The sequence below is a fragment of the Nuphar pumila genome, chromosome 15 (genome assembly GCF_984573655.1).
Source record: "Nuphar pumila chromosome 15, dmNupPumi1.hap1.1, whole genome shotgun sequence".
NCBI classification, from domain to species: domain Eukaryota; kingdom Viridiplantae; phylum Streptophyta; class Magnoliopsida; order Nymphaeales; family Nymphaeaceae; genus Nuphar; species Nuphar pumila.
The window spans coordinates 85402197-85417964 of NC_143263.1; the positions used below are offsets into that span (position 1 = coordinate 85402197).

Below are 15768 nucleotides of genomic sequence, written 5' to 3' on the forward strand. Positions count from 1 at the left end.
TAGAGCAAGAATATGACAAGAATGTCACTAATGACAAAAAATATACACATGAAAGTGTCAATAAACATATCTTATCTACATATAATGATACTCAAAACAAGTGTATCAGTGATTAGATCAAGAGTAAACCAATGAGTGCACATAACTCACCACATTGAAACACAACATCTCTTGTCTACATATAATAACACTTAAAACAAGTGAATCAGTAAGTAGAACAAGAGTATAACAAGAACGCCACTAATGGGTTAAAAACACACATGAAGGTGTTAATAAACATCTCTTGTCTACATGTAATGATACTTAGATAATGGGCATAGCCTGTTATAAAAACTAAAATGATCAAAATACCCCTGATGGGCATTTACCTAGTACATCATTTATAAATAAAATATATATACATATATATGAATATAGAGCACATCTATGGGGTTGACAATCCGATCATTTTATTGGACAGTTCACGGTCAGTGCATACAGGTCCACGCAAACTTGGTGACACCTATCAATTTATACATACATATATGCACATATATATCATATCATTCATCAAAACCTGCCTACATAGGTTTATTCTTCGGTGGCAATCCAACACTAGCCCATATAATGCCTCGCACTTTTCGTTTTCCATCTCCCTTAGTAAGATCTTCGAATTCTCAAGGTAAAAGCACAATAAAAATAGTTTGGGTCAGATAACTCCATCTTTCAAGCCATTCCTCTCCATCTTTTGTTTCAATCAAATTCAAACGAGAAAGCAAAAGAGAAAATTTAAAACGGGGATGCCAGGGCTTCATTTGTGTGCTTTCGGCTAGTCCTCAAATAAAAGGAGTCTAACAAAACCACGGATTCTCATCCCTGACTTGCAGGTCTTCTGGGGGTTGGTGGCTGCTATTGCGCGTCTCCCGCGCTTGCCTTGCCCCTTCGTGGAGCTGCTCCTCTGTCTTTCCAAACGAGACATAAGAAGGTGATACCAAGCGCCTTCATGAATCAGCCAGCCTTTCAAAGCCTAATGTCTGCTCCTTTGGAATACACACACACACACATATGGGTGCATTTATTATGGAATTGAACCACCATAACTTATGGTCGTAAACTTTAATTTATATAGATCCCATCTCTAAAAGCAAAAAACTAACCTTTGGATCATGCTTATAATGATCCATTTATTATTTTCATGAGTCAAAATTGACTACCATATGATGTTCAGGGTCATTTCAAAATCTTCATGAGTTGTGAGCATTTGATTTTTCACTATATTGAAAAATTGAATCTTATAACTTATTGGAGATGATTAAACCCATTAATATGTTAAAGAATCATGCTAAACACATCTGTATGGTTAGATTAAAAAATTGGTGGCTAGATATATGCAAACATTAGTATCAACCAATGTAAGGATCATGGTTTTGAACCACACTAGACTCTCTCTCTCTCTCTCTCTCTCTCTCTCTCTCTCTCTCTCTCTCTCTCTCTCTCTCTCTCTCTCTCTCTCTCTCTCTCTCTCTGTAAATATATATATATATATATGTATGCATGCTTGTTCTCCATAAACTATGTCTTTTCGCCTGATCGTAGGCCCTCACTTACCCTCTATAGACAAACTTTAGGAATATGCAGGCTGTGTTTGAATACCATGGACTCAAAGAGATCAAGGTCGGATCTGGTGTGGGGTCTATGCCATATTCAACCATTATGCAAACAGTGGATCTCATGTCTCCCAGTCTGACAATCCCAAAACAGGCCTTAAAACCAAGGATTTATGGCCTGACCAGGCAGGGGATAGGGCTGGGCCCTATGTCACAGGGATTCGGCTAGGAGGGTGCCGCACCCGCGTCGACGCGGGTGCGGGTGCGGGTGCGGCACCGGGTGCGGTCAACCCGATCCTGGGTGCGTTGACCGCACCCAGGATCATTAAGGTCCATTTTTTTTAAAAAAAAAAAATTGCCCAAATGGGCTTCGAAATTTTTAAAAAAAAAAATTATGCAGCTGACAGGATCATTAAGGTCCATTAATACTATTTTGCAGCTGTCAGCTGCTGTCAGCAGCTGTGCTGACAGCAGCGGTCTGTCAGCTGCTGACAGCAGCGGACAGACAGCTGCAAAATAAAAAAATAAAAACCGCCTATTCCCCTACCCCCTTTATATATATATATATATATTACATTTTTGCCCCTGCCGCACCCCCGCACCCGGATTTTTTGGAAGTGCCGAATCCCCGCACCCGCACCCGCGCCCGCACCCGCACCCGCACCCATGTGACATAGGTTGGGCCAGAGATCCGCAATTTCAAAGTGAGGGATCACAGATGTCATGTTTTATAAAACAATGTTGGATCTGATATCCAAGACACTCAAATGTGGCCTTAAGTAATCAGACTAAACCTGCAAAAGTAGGTCTAAGATAACTGGGTTGGACCCACAAACTCTGACTGGTATCTGGACTAGCATCTGGTTTCAGTGTTTGTAAACCAGACTGTCCCATCTAAGATCCAATTAACATTCAAAAAGGACCACATTTGAATCAGAAAAAGGAAGGTATGAACAAATCAAACTGGGACTAGTTTTAACCAGCCAGACCCAGACACTGCCTGCCTAACTAAGGCTGATTGGACCTGTACACAGATCCAGCAAAGGCCCCACAAAGTTGGACATTGATCCAGATACCAGACCAAGTTCATGCAGCTCAGACATGTCTTGTTGATGGGTGTGCCTCAGTCCCAGTGCGTCTGATCATCCTCTTGAACCAGTAACTGATTGCATAGAGACACTGGAGTCGCATAAGAGTATGAATATGCACAAAAACATTAGTGAAAAATGTATGCAATAGAACTGTATGTCCATACTTCATTCATTTTTTCATAAACCCAGCATTTGTTATTATTTTTAAGTGGACCACCACTACGATACATTAGTTGGCATGTAAGATAAATTTTAGATATGCAAATCAGTGCATTATGACCCTAAAAGCTAAGACAGACACAGACGGTTTTGATTCTTCATACATTATTGGAAGAGCACACAGGACGGGCCTTAGCTCTGATAAATGACTAGAATACCCATAATGACATGTTAGGAAATCAAGATGAACTGGTAATGCTCAAAGGTGCTTTAAGCAATCTCAATAAAGCTCATAAAGAGGGACATTTAAGTCCTATACCCTGTAAAGACATGCAGAAGGTGATTCCGTACAAAGACAAAAATACTTCTGGCAGAAAGGTTGTACAAAAAAAAAATAACATCAAGCATCATTGAGTAAGAGCTTAAAAAGGAAATGAAAATAATGAAATGGGGTATAGAGTGCTTGAATAACCTATATAGATTGCACGAAGCATGGCTTTCAGATTGGTAATATCTTGATGCAGCCAAGATAAGAATGCAGCAAGATCATCTCCATCAAGCAACTCAGTTGCTGCAACCTTGTGTTTCTCATAAAGACCATCCAGTGCAGAAACATAAGAGTCATCCCGCGATTGTGCTTTGTAAATTAAGTCATACATGATGTCAGTTACTTTTGACATTGCAGAAACAACTACAACCTTCCTTTCTGATGTGTCACTGACAATTATTTCTGCCACATTCTGGATTCTCTTAGAAGTACCAACACATGTTCCACCGAATTTATGGACAGACCATGTCTCGCCCTTTGGAAGAATTGTTGTTTCAATGGATCTATCCACAGAGAAATCTGCTGAAGAAGGAATAAGAAAAGGTCCCAGAGAGTTTTACATCATATAACTATGAAATGATCTACAAAAATGCTTCTCTCACTATATTTAAGGTAGTTATAAGATGAGAAAAAAAAATGCCACCTTAATACAAGCATTAAAAAGTACATCACTAACTACGGCAAGAATGAGGTCAAGTACCAGTAACAGAAGCGATTACATATCTGATTTCCCTTCTCTCCTTTCTTAGAGAGCATCTCTTTCTGATGACAAAAAACAGAGCAAATTATGGTCAGGCCACTGATAATCATAGGTCAGATAGACCAACAAAACTAGCATACAGGACCCAGCAAAACCTCACAAATACTTAATAATTTATTACTTGAAATTTAACAACAATGATGCACAATACAAATCTCAGATGTAATGACTCTAGTGTGAAGTGTAAGTTTTCCCATTGGATATCGATAGGTTTACACAATCATGGTTTCCAATATGAATAGAAAAATACAATTAGATACCTCCAGTCCGGAGAATCTAATTTATGTTCCCACACAGGGCCCAATTGTCTATTATTCATTTAAAGGACCCAAAGTATCACGTCTAGATAGCTATGAACGTGATCAACATTTTCAATGATAAAAAATAAAATAACCAAATACGCAAAATCTGGGACAAATAGATGCTTAAGATAAATACAGATACAGTTACAACAAACAGTTTTACAAACGCTAGATTCGCAAATAAGTCAATAATCTCAGAAATTTGATTATCATAAACAAAACCATGCTATAAACATTATTCTAGAAGAGATTTGCTTAGAAAACATTAGCCATTAGAAAATGAAAGATAGTTTCAAAGCCGTGCAGCAACCAGAAAGAAAACAGAAAAAGAAACATGCATGCACACGCAGAGGAAAACCATATGATTTCAGAAAAAGAGAAATGCAAAATCTAGTAATCAATGACATGCACACCAACAAAAATCCCAGCCTTATCTTGACACAGCAAATTCCTCAAGATAGTATACATTTTCCTATAAATCTCAGAAAATATTGGCATTTTCAAAAAATAAATTATGAAAAGTATAAAAGATAAAGAAGTAGATCTTGATGGTAACTTTTGTCCCAAAAGTTTGAAGAAAAAGTTAAAATAGTAAGTATATAAAAAAATTAAACATGCAAAAATAAAAATAAAAATGTAGTGAATATCATGATACATGAGATTTTCAAATTGCTGATATTTTGAAAATATCATTATACTTAGCCTTTCAAATTACTTTCCAATTGCAGATAATATTGGAACATTTTCAAATATTAGTGATGATGTGTCTGTAATCTGTATATACACATATATTTTGCTACTGATTTTGATCCTTTATGATTGCTTTTTAAATGACTCTCATGCCATATTATTTTGGTATGTAATTATGAATTTGTCAGGACATTTGTATTTTTCCCCACAAAAAACTAAGTGTTACTTACATGGCACTTGTGTAATTTTTCCAAATAATAGAAATGCCATTTAAGTAGGTATATATAATAAAGGTCTCTCTCTCTCTCTCTCTCTCTCTCTCTCTCTCTCTCTCTCTCTCTCTCTCTCTCTCTCTCTCTCTCTCTCTCTCTCTCATGCCATTCCTAATAGGAAGCTTAGGTAAAATCTTTTCTCTATCCTAACTCCTCTGTACATCTCTCTCTCTCTCTAAAAAGGTAAATTAGTTAGGTAACTTAGATAATTCTCTCTTCCTCTAATTAGGTATGTACATCTTAAATAACTCTCTCTCCCTAACTCCTCTCTACATTTATATCTCTCATCCCCCTCCTAATAGGTAAATCATCTTAGGTAGTTAATTTAGGTGATCTCTCTCTCTCTCTCCTAATAGGTAACTCTGCCTCATCCCCCTATAATATATATATATATATATATATATATATATATATATATATATATATATATTCATATTCTTTGATTTCCATTAGATTTTTGGAGGGAAGGCTTGAGGATTTTTGTGATTTTTGTAGAAGCTGCATCTTCACAAATTAAAGGTACAATATCAAAGATTTCTCAGAAATAAGTTATCTTATTTTTCATGTGTTTTTTCTTTTACATATTTATGTTCTTTATTTTTTTAGTTTATGCTTTTCTGCCAATATACTGTTTGCATGTAACTATGTATCTGATAGTATTGCTTTTGTATATTGTATGATACATAGCATTATTTTTAGAACCATGGAGGCTTGCCAATGCGTGTAGTGATGGAGGGGTTTTCTCTTGACCCCAAAAAAAAAAGATTCATAAGACCAATATTACATTAATGAAACTAAATAGTTAATTAAAAGGAAAAACTTTATTTGAGCATGCATAAAGTGACATACCATTGATTTTTTTTTAAGCGTAACTGCTTAAAAAGATGTTTTAGTGAAGGTAATAACAGCCCGCAAGAGCTTGCACATTGAGGTTTTTGTAAACAAATGTATTGGGATTCTTTGTAAGCAAATGTATGATTTTAACATTTCATTTGAATAAAATGGTATGAATTTACTAAAGAAATATGTTTGGATATGGTTTATATATGATCCTTAAAAGCATTATGATTTACATATGTTCACTAGAAGGATGCTAAAAAATGTATTTCATTATGATTTCCATAGTATAACGATAGTATTTAGACACAAGATGAATATATTTACTGGCACATATTCAGGTCAGTGAAAATTAGGTAGAACCAACCTTGAAGGGAATTTCCAGTGCAAACTCGTGTCAGTGAAGGGTTATTACTTGCACAAAGAGAAATTGAAATTTTTTAAGTTCATCCACACAAAGAAAAGGAATATATTGGAGCAGTCACGATTAAATGATCTTGTGTTTGTCGCCTACAACATGAGATTGAAGCAAAGGTAACAATAAGATATATGTTAGGAGATTTAATTTAATACAACTTGTATTCTAATTAATATTTAAATGTTGCAGACAAAGGCAAAGAGAATAGAGAAGATGCCAAAGGAGCAGCTACAACCCCATTAGTAGTGACAACCTCGACATATCAGATGAATGGGTAGAAGAAAAACCCGGTGTCTTGGATAATGATGAGGATTGGAGGCAACTAGAGGCTCAGTTGGAAGATGAGAACAATGATTATGATGGCCAAGAGATGAATGTGGAGGAAGGAGGAGAAGACAATTCAGAAGAAGAAGACGCATCATTTAAATATTGTTTTTGTTATGATTGATAGATTAGGATACTTCTTTTCTTTTGCTATGTAATATATAACTTTGATATCAAACATTTATGCTTGTGAGTTGAGACTTGTGCTAAATGTTTGTTAGTAGTGTTAGCATTTTCATTTCGAATGTTTTAATAGTGCATGTTTATATTTAATTACTCATAATGCATATATTCATGTTATTTTTTATATTGCATTCTATGATTTTTTCTACATTTTTTATTTTTTGGAGATTTTTTGCTTTTTTTTGTAAACTTTCTGATTTTTTGTGATTTTTAATTCAATTTTTTTTTGTATCTTATGATACGGTATGATACACCTGCATCTCAAGCCCATACTATATGGGAATGATACAATAATTACAACATTGCATTGTGGGCCGTTGATTTCTGAAGCCCTTGGAAAAGCAACTTACATGTTACAAAAACATGATCTAAAACCTGTTTTCTACTAATGTAATCTAAAACAAAAGTTATGAAAAAAATGTTGTTTTCTACTATCTAACCACATGAGCACTCATACCCACACACACATGCTATGTCACCGGCAAACACCATTTTGGCTGTGTCTCCCGGGTGATGCAACCGGACAAGTGGACAGACACTGACATGTACAGCCATTATTTTAATTTTTAATAGTTTCTAATATTATTTCAATAAAAATGCATTTTTAAATATTAAAATACCAAAAATAATTTTTTATTGATTAAAAAGTTTCTCATGTCCTATTTCCCAAAAAAAATCAAAATTGCAATGCATGTCATCTTATTCACGAATCTTTGTGACAAAGCACACCCGTAAGCATGCACAATCATGCGACATTTTACAAAATGCTCTAAATATGAAGTTATAGATTGTGAATTAAGAACTAATGCTCTGTTTGGAAACTGCCTCTTGGGGATGAAAAAGTGGATTCTATAATAATCATGGATTTAGCAAATCACATGTGTCGTTTCGGGGCAATGTTTAGAATCTATTAAGGATTTCCCACTTTCATGGCCATGATGTTTGGGATGCAGTTATTATTATCATAAATGAACTGAGAAGGCCACCAGAAGGTCACCTGTGTGACCATCGGAAGTGTCACTGGTGTAGCATTTGGTAATTACCATCTCACCTTGGTGGTAGCTGAAACGATGAAATGGGATTGGCAAATGTCATTCATGCTCCTACTTTTTCCGTTTTTCCTGGCTTCTAAACAGTTTTGGAAGTGGGGATTCCACACTTACAACTCCGGTGACATCCATGGTCACTTCCCAAACAGAGCCTAAAAGTCTAAGGGTAGGTTTGGTTATATCTCATGTGATTTGAAAAGTTAATCTCATTTGAAATTGTACCCAAAGAAACCCAACATCAAACTTTTTTGGCACACAACCCAAAAACAAGTTTCTTATAAAAAGTGAGTTGGTATGAGATTTAGAAAATCATTTATGTGAATATATACTTAACTAACAATATCAATGGATATATGGTTAACAATAAACTACATGATTGGACCATAAGATAGACAAAAATGAGTCGAGTTGAGTTCGGAACTCAGCCCGTACCCAGGAGAACCCAGTACTAGTGCGGGTACGACACTGGTAACACGGCTTGGTAGAAGTACACAAGCTACGTATCTGGTATTAATCAATCACCTCATCCCAGCAGATTTGGACGGGCTCAACGAGAGTAAAAATATGGAAACCTCTCATATCTTTGCAGATACCACCAACTTCCTCATTCCCAAATGTCACCCAAACATCGATAATTCTTAACAGAAAACTAAGTAAAGATTCAGTTTTCTCAGAGCCGGATAGATGTGGATCCAGCAAAAACTTGGCATAAGATTTCTGATCTAACTAAGCAGCATTCTGATATAGAGAGAGACCATGAAACCAAAAGGAACATATTCAGCAAACACAGAGCCCATAAAAGAAGCATTGGCAAAGGCATGAGAAGGAAAGCAAAGTGGGGGGGAGCACCTGGTGATGGAAGAATGTCTCAAGGGATTATTGATGAAGGAACTGCCCAACAAGGCAGGAACGGCGGCGCTCTTCTCCGGGAGGTTCGCCCTCAAAGGCAGCAGAGATGACGGTGAGGCGAAAGAGGACGCCATCACTCTCTCTCTAGAAAGATGGGTGAAACAGGGGGCACTGAACTCCAGTGTTTGTAGCGAGAGAGAATAAAAGGATTTGGCACTTTATTAAGATAGAGGCGTTACTGTTGTCCTTTACCGATTCAGATGGTGCCGCGTGACTCCTGCCAATCTACTTGAGGATTACAAGATTAATAATAAATAAATACGTTACGGTTCTCATTTTGGCACTTTTTGGTGAAACCATGAAGAATGGTTTTAGGCAATCTTTGGGTTTTAGGGTTTGTTGGGACGTAATTTGTGGGCCGCACATGGGCTGGAGCAGACCGACCAGCTTTTAGCCGTGTTGGGACCTGGCGGACCCACCATGAACTCAGCTCGGTTTCACTCATCCCCAATCTTCATACCCCACGTAAATCTTACGATGCAAGTTGTTTTGATCAAATATAACTTTATAAATGAGTTGGGTTTAGTAAAAAATGACTCTTGAATCGTATTTCTCAAGGAAAATTATGATTTTTAGGTCACAAAATTTTATGTTTTGTCAACCATTGATGTTTGAATCACCGAAAAATCATGCACACAAGTTGGATTTTGGCGACTTAAATGTCGATCTAAATGTAGATCACATATGTGTGAAACCTGATTTAATCAAAACAACTTGCATCAATGAAAACCCAATGAAAGGTTGTTTTCTAAAAGCAAACTGGGTTAAGCATACCTCACCAGCCTACCATTGGGTTTTGAACCTACAACGTCCCACCACAAGGAAAAGTGCACTGACAACTCCTACCAACCATGCGGAGCCCCCATTGGTACGAAGATAGGGATGACATAGGTGATGAGTGGAACTGATTTTACCATGAACTTAGAGCCCTTGCACCCGAAGCAGGTTATATGTCCCCCCCCCCCCCCCTCGAACACGCAGGTGCGTGTTCCGGGGTCTGAATGAGTGTCACGTATGTAAGCACATAGGGCTCATTTCCTCGTGTGTGTCGGCATCACTTAGCATCAGAGTATGGTTTGTTTGCAAAGACTTGAGTACCCTTTCCCGCCATTAGCGCCATGAAATGATGTTTTGAGTAAAGAACAAAAATGTCCTCCCGCCAGAAAGAGTTAATCTCATCATCGTTTTCGCCTTAAGTAGTAAACTCCTCTGCTTTAATAGGAGGTTCTCGCAATATGTCACCCTAAACATTTTGACTCACCCTTTGACGATGCACCATCTGCTGTAACAGAAGCTCCCTTTGACGATGCAGCCTTTGACATCATCTGTTGCCGCGAGATCACTCTTTGTCGTCGTCTGTTGTTGTCGGAGCACCCCTTTTCGTCGTCTACTGCCGTCGGAGCACCCATTTTCGTCGTCTACTGTCGTCAAAGCGTAGTCGGAGCATCGTTGTCACCATCGGTTGTATCTACCTTCTAAGTGTTTCTCCTCCACTGTCGAATTAGCAAAACTTGTGTCCTTTCGGTGAGTTTTGTGTAAGGTTTCGTTATGTAAACAAATTGATTTTCATTATGTAAATCTTAATGCTAAATCTTACAACTGGTTATACTATTCATGCTAAATAACACTTTTTTTCATACTGAAACAAATCGATTTGTACCTATCCACCTTTTGGGCATCGAAAAACAGTTAGCATGATTTGTTCTTATGAAGGGCAAACATTACAACGATATGTACTTATGAGGGCTAAATGTCTACAATAATTTATAATTTTGAATTTAACAATGATTTATACATTTAATGCAATAATGATTTGTTCGATGCAACAACGATTTATACATTTTAAACAGTAGTGATTTAGCTGATTTATGATTCATGATTTATATCTTTAAAACAGCCACGATTTATACATTTAATACAGCAGCGATTTATGTTTTATAACGATATGTACTTATGAAGGGTTCGATTTCTAAAATGATTTGCGGTTAAATTTATGTATTGTGCAGGTTAGCAATGACTATAATTCGTAAGACAAGAAAGCCTTCGCCGTTGGAGGGGATGACTCTTGGAGAAATCATCCGCCAATCTGATATATATGAGGGTTGTGTAAAGTACCAAAATATAATGAGCATTGACCATGAAAAATACATGAACAAATTGTTGGATATTTATTATGTTGAGCCTGATCCATCAGATATTGAAGATGAAAAGCAAACGAAGAAATAAGAGGAAGAATTAAGGATGAAGAAGAAGAAGGAGGATAACGAAGAGAAGGAAAAGCAAAGGAAGAAGGAGGAGGACAATGAAACTATGCGCACTTATGAGGCAAAAGGATTTCTTCATGCCGACCATGCAAAATTAAATCTACATGAACATCATTCTTCATGTTATCTGTCATGATCGTCAGTTGCATCGCACTATACTATGCATCAAGTTGTTATTTATCGTGTCAATTAAAGAAATGACTTATCCTATATGTGTGTTGACGATAGCAATTCACGTGACAACGATTTAATGAAAGCTATGACACTATGAAACGATTTTAATTTTAATCGCTAAATAAACAACGATTTAAATACGCAAATCGCTACCGCAATCGCGCAACAATATAAATACCACACGGACACGTTTCAATATCATAATACAAATATCTTATAAATTGACACTAGTAAACACATAATATGTTACAAATCGATATACATGTCGCATAATATATCAGCCAGAATCCAGGTCTCACAAGGCATATCGATTTTTGACAATGAGTGGGATGTGGAACAACGTTTACTGTTAAATCCCAAACGTTATAACGATATGTACTTATGAAGGGTGCAATTTCTACAACGATTTGTATGTTTGAAGCAACAATTTATACGTTTAAAGCATGAACGATCTATACATTTGATAAAATAGCGATGCATACTTGTTGACGATAGCAATTCACGTGAAAGCTATTTAATTACAGGTATGAAGCTTTGAAGTGATTTTCATAGAAATTGCTAAATGAGCAACAATTTGAACACGCAAATGGTCACCTCATGTCGCTACAATATAAATTCCCCACGCACAGTTTTCAATTACATACTGCAATATCTAACAAATCGATACTAGAAAACACTTAATATTTTACAAATCGGTACATATATCCCATAATATATTACTATACCTAAACCTATACTCTTAACCTTAAACCCTTAATATCTTAATAAACCCTAACCCTAAACTCTAAATCCTAAACTATAAACCTAAACCTTAAGCCCTAACCTAAACTAAACCCTAAACCCTAAACCCTAAAACCTAAAACCCTAACCCTAAACCTAAATCTTAAACCATAACCCTAAATCCTTAAGATATTGTTTTGATTATTAATATCGATTGAAGTTATTATTTTGATTCTAAATATCGATTGTTAAGATAACAATACAAATTTTCATATCAATTTAAGATGTTGTTTTGATTCTTAATATCGATTTAAGATATTATTCTACATCTAAATATTGATTTTAAAGATATCAATACAAATTTCTAAATCGATTTAAGATATTATTCTGAATCTTAATATTGATTTCTATGTTGATTCTTAATATCGATTTAATATATTATTTTGATTCTAAATATCGATTTTTAAGATATCAATAGGAATTTCCATATCGATTTAAGATGTTTTGATTCTTAATATCAATTTAAGATATTGTTTTGATTCTAAATATCGATTTTTAAGATATCAATACGAATTTTTAAATCAATTTAAGATATTGTTCTGAATCTTAATATTGATTTTTATGCTGATTCTTAATATCGTTTTGAAATATTGTTTTGATTCTTAATATTGATTTAAGACTGTTTTGATTCTAAATATTGATTTTTAAGATATCAATAGGAATTTTCATATCGATTTAAGATGTTGTTTTGATTCTTAATATCAATTTAAGATATTTACTTGATTCTAAATATCAATTTTTATCCTGATTTTGTATATCGATTTATAAGCTATCAACAGTAATTTCCATATCGATTTGTATGATATTTGATCACCGAATTGTGTTATACTATGACAATATTTTCATAACAAAGACAAATCTTTATGGCTAACAAAGACGTCACTATAAAATCTTTTATTATAAAATGTGAACCGCCAAAAATGTTAACTGCCAAAAAATCTTTGGTGGGTCCCATAAGTATTAAACTCCTTGACTATAAAAGAAGTTCTTCGCAATATTTCCCCCTAAACGTTCCACGAAAAATCTAACGCTTCATCTTCTTTCGTAGGAGTACCCTTTGTTGTCTCAGTGAGTTTTTGTGTTGTGCAGGTTACCAATGGCTTACATTCCTAAGAGAAGAAACATTTTTATCGTCAGCGGGAAAATCTCTTGACAAAATCGTCCAACAGTATGCTTTGTATGAGCAATTAGAAGCGTACTACAGAATAATGAAGATTGAGAATGATAAAGAAAGAGAGCAATTGCTGGTAAAGTATAGAGCGAAGCCTAATCCGTCAGATATTGAAAATGATAATCCAACGAAGAATGATGAGGAAGAAGTACAAATGAAAAAGAAGAAGAAGGATGACAAAGAGAAGCAAAATGAAAGGAAGGAGGCGGATAATGAAAAAAAGCAAAGGAAATCAAGGCAAAGGAAGGCGGAGGTGGAGGATAGGGCAAAACAAAGGAATAATAAGAAGAACGAGGAAGAAAAATGAAGGCAAAAGGAAAAGGAGGAAAAGAGGGAAAAGCAAAGGAAGAATAAGGAGAAGGAGGAGAAGCAAAGGCAAAAGAAGGAAGAGGAGGAGAGAAAAAAGCAAAGGAAGGAGAAGGAGGACGAGGAAGAGAAGGAAAGGCAAATAATGAAGCAAGAATACTTTGAAAAGCAAAGAAAGATAAGGCAAATGAAGAAGTAGGCGAAGGAAAGGGAAAGGCAAAAAAAGAATAAGGAGGAGAGGGAAAGACGATCGAAGAAGAAGAAGAAGGAAGGAAAGAAAAGCCAAATGATGAAGATGGAAGAGGAAAGGCAAAGAAAGAAGCATCAGGATGAGGAAGAGAAGGAAAGACAAAGGAAGAAGAAGGAGAAGGCAGACGAGGAAGAGAAGAAAAGATAAAGGAAGGAGAAGGAGGACGAGGAAGAGAAGGAAAGAGAAAGGAAGGAGAATGTGGACGAGGAAGAGAAGGAAAGGCAAAGAAAAGAGAAGGAGGACGAGGAAGAGAAGGAAAGACAAAGGAAGAAGAAGGAGGACGAGAAAGAGAAGGAAAGAGAAAGGAAGAAGTAGGACGAGGAAGAGAAGGAAAAAGAAAGGAAGAAGCAGGAGGAAGAGAAGGAAAGGAAAAGAAAAAAGCAGATGATGGATGCAAAGGACGGAAGGAAGGAAGAAGTACAAAAGCAGAGGAAGAGAAGGAATAAAGAGGAGAAAAGTGTGACCAAGGTACGTTAATCGCTATTGCATGTCGCAATGTATTGTTGTAAGTATTATTATATATAGCGATTACTATGAATAGCGATTACTATATATAGCAATTACTCTGTATAGCGATTACTGCGATAGCGATTAATGCGATAACGATTACTCTGTATAGCGATTACTGCAATAGCAATTAACTATGATTTGATATTTTATGTTACAGGCAGATTAGAAGAAAAGCAGAGCAGCAGGTGAAAAGCTGAAAGGGCGATGCCAGTGGCTTGTAGTTCTGTCGTGGTTCAGAAAGCTAAGTGAATACCAGAAGGACCAATTACGAAAGATGCACTTCGGCAGCCTTCTGGACCAACATTATTTTGAAAATTGTTGGAACACCATGACCCACCAAGTCAATAAGTGGAACCATAAGACGAACACGTTCCAGTTTAGGTGTTTTGAGATCACCATGACCCTAGAAGATATGACACAGATTACACGTCTTAAGTGCTATGGAAGTGTTGTCCTAACACGGGATTCAAACTATAACCCAAGGGACAATTGCACGACCTTTCTAGGAATGTCGATGGAGGAATGACGTGAGTGTATTTCTGGTGGAGGCAATTCCTCAACAATGAAAGTTTATTTTTTCTATAATAAATGAGAAGGTCAGTCTGTTGCATGTGCATCTGAAGCAGTTGACCAAGAGTTGTGCGGCTTCCTTTTTTATTTTTTTAGACTTACTTTATTTTTGATTATTCTGGTTCAAGAATAAGTTACTTGTGGTTGCAGTTTCTGAAAGACTTAGATGAAGTCGACAACTGAGCATGGGGTGTTGCTATGCTCACACACTTGTACAAACAACTTTACCGTGCGAGTAGGGGTACAAAAATCGTTGGGGGGTTTTGTAACACCCTATTTTTTTTGTAACCCGAAGAATGGTGGATTTTTTTTTGAAATACATTTAAATCTTTTAGCAGTTAACAACGGAAAAACACATTTGGTACAAAACTTGGCATGCTACTACATATGAACGCTTGCAAACATATAATTATGGAATTTAAAATTTAACAACTAATTAACTATGCATGAAATAAAATCAAAGTTCCACAATATCCAAAATTAATCACATTTGTCCTTGAATTGAATTAAAATAAAATCAGAGTTCAGAATCCATGAAGCAAAGGAAAGATAGACTCAGTCCCCGTCGCAACCTTCCGCCTTCGCACGTAAGTACCTACTCTTTGCCTAAAAAATATTAAACCATATAGGTTCAGACAAAACATGTCTCAGTAGAGTGAAATATGCTAAACTTGTAAGACAAAATTACAAGACAAAGATTTCAATAGAGATTTCATGGTTTAACATTTAATTTAACTTAAATAATCATACAACTAATCATGCATGTTTAAAATTTTCACTTTTAACAAAAAAACATTAATCCATATATTCAAAATACAAAATACATGAACAGATA

At 35.9% G+C, this 15768-nt stretch overlaps 1 protein-coding gene across 2 annotated transcripts in view; it reads right to left on the reverse strand.

Annotated features, from left to right (window-relative positions):
* Positions 1 to 9135, reverse strand: part of LOC149815845 (bifunctional aspartokinase/homoserine dehydrogenase 1, chloroplastic-like) — a 96657-nt gene extending 87522 nt beyond the window's left edge. Inside the window, exons 1-3 of one of the 2 annotated variants that reach the window (XM_089990047.1) lie at positions 8849 to 9135; positions 3865 to 3926; positions 3309 to 3683 (exon numbers count right to left, since the gene is read on the reverse strand). In XM_089990047.1, the coding sequence (XP_089846173.1) occupies positions 3309 to 3683; positions 3865 to 3926; positions 8849 to 8982 (571 nt within the window). In that variant the 5' untranslated portion in view covers positions 8983 to 9135. Of the gene's footprint in view, positions 1 to 3308; positions 3687 to 3864; positions 3927 to 8848 lie in introns of both variants that reach the window. The other variant, XM_089990046.1, reaches the window with a different exon arrangement.
* Between the last annotated feature and the right edge of the window lie 6633 nt (positions 9136 to 15768).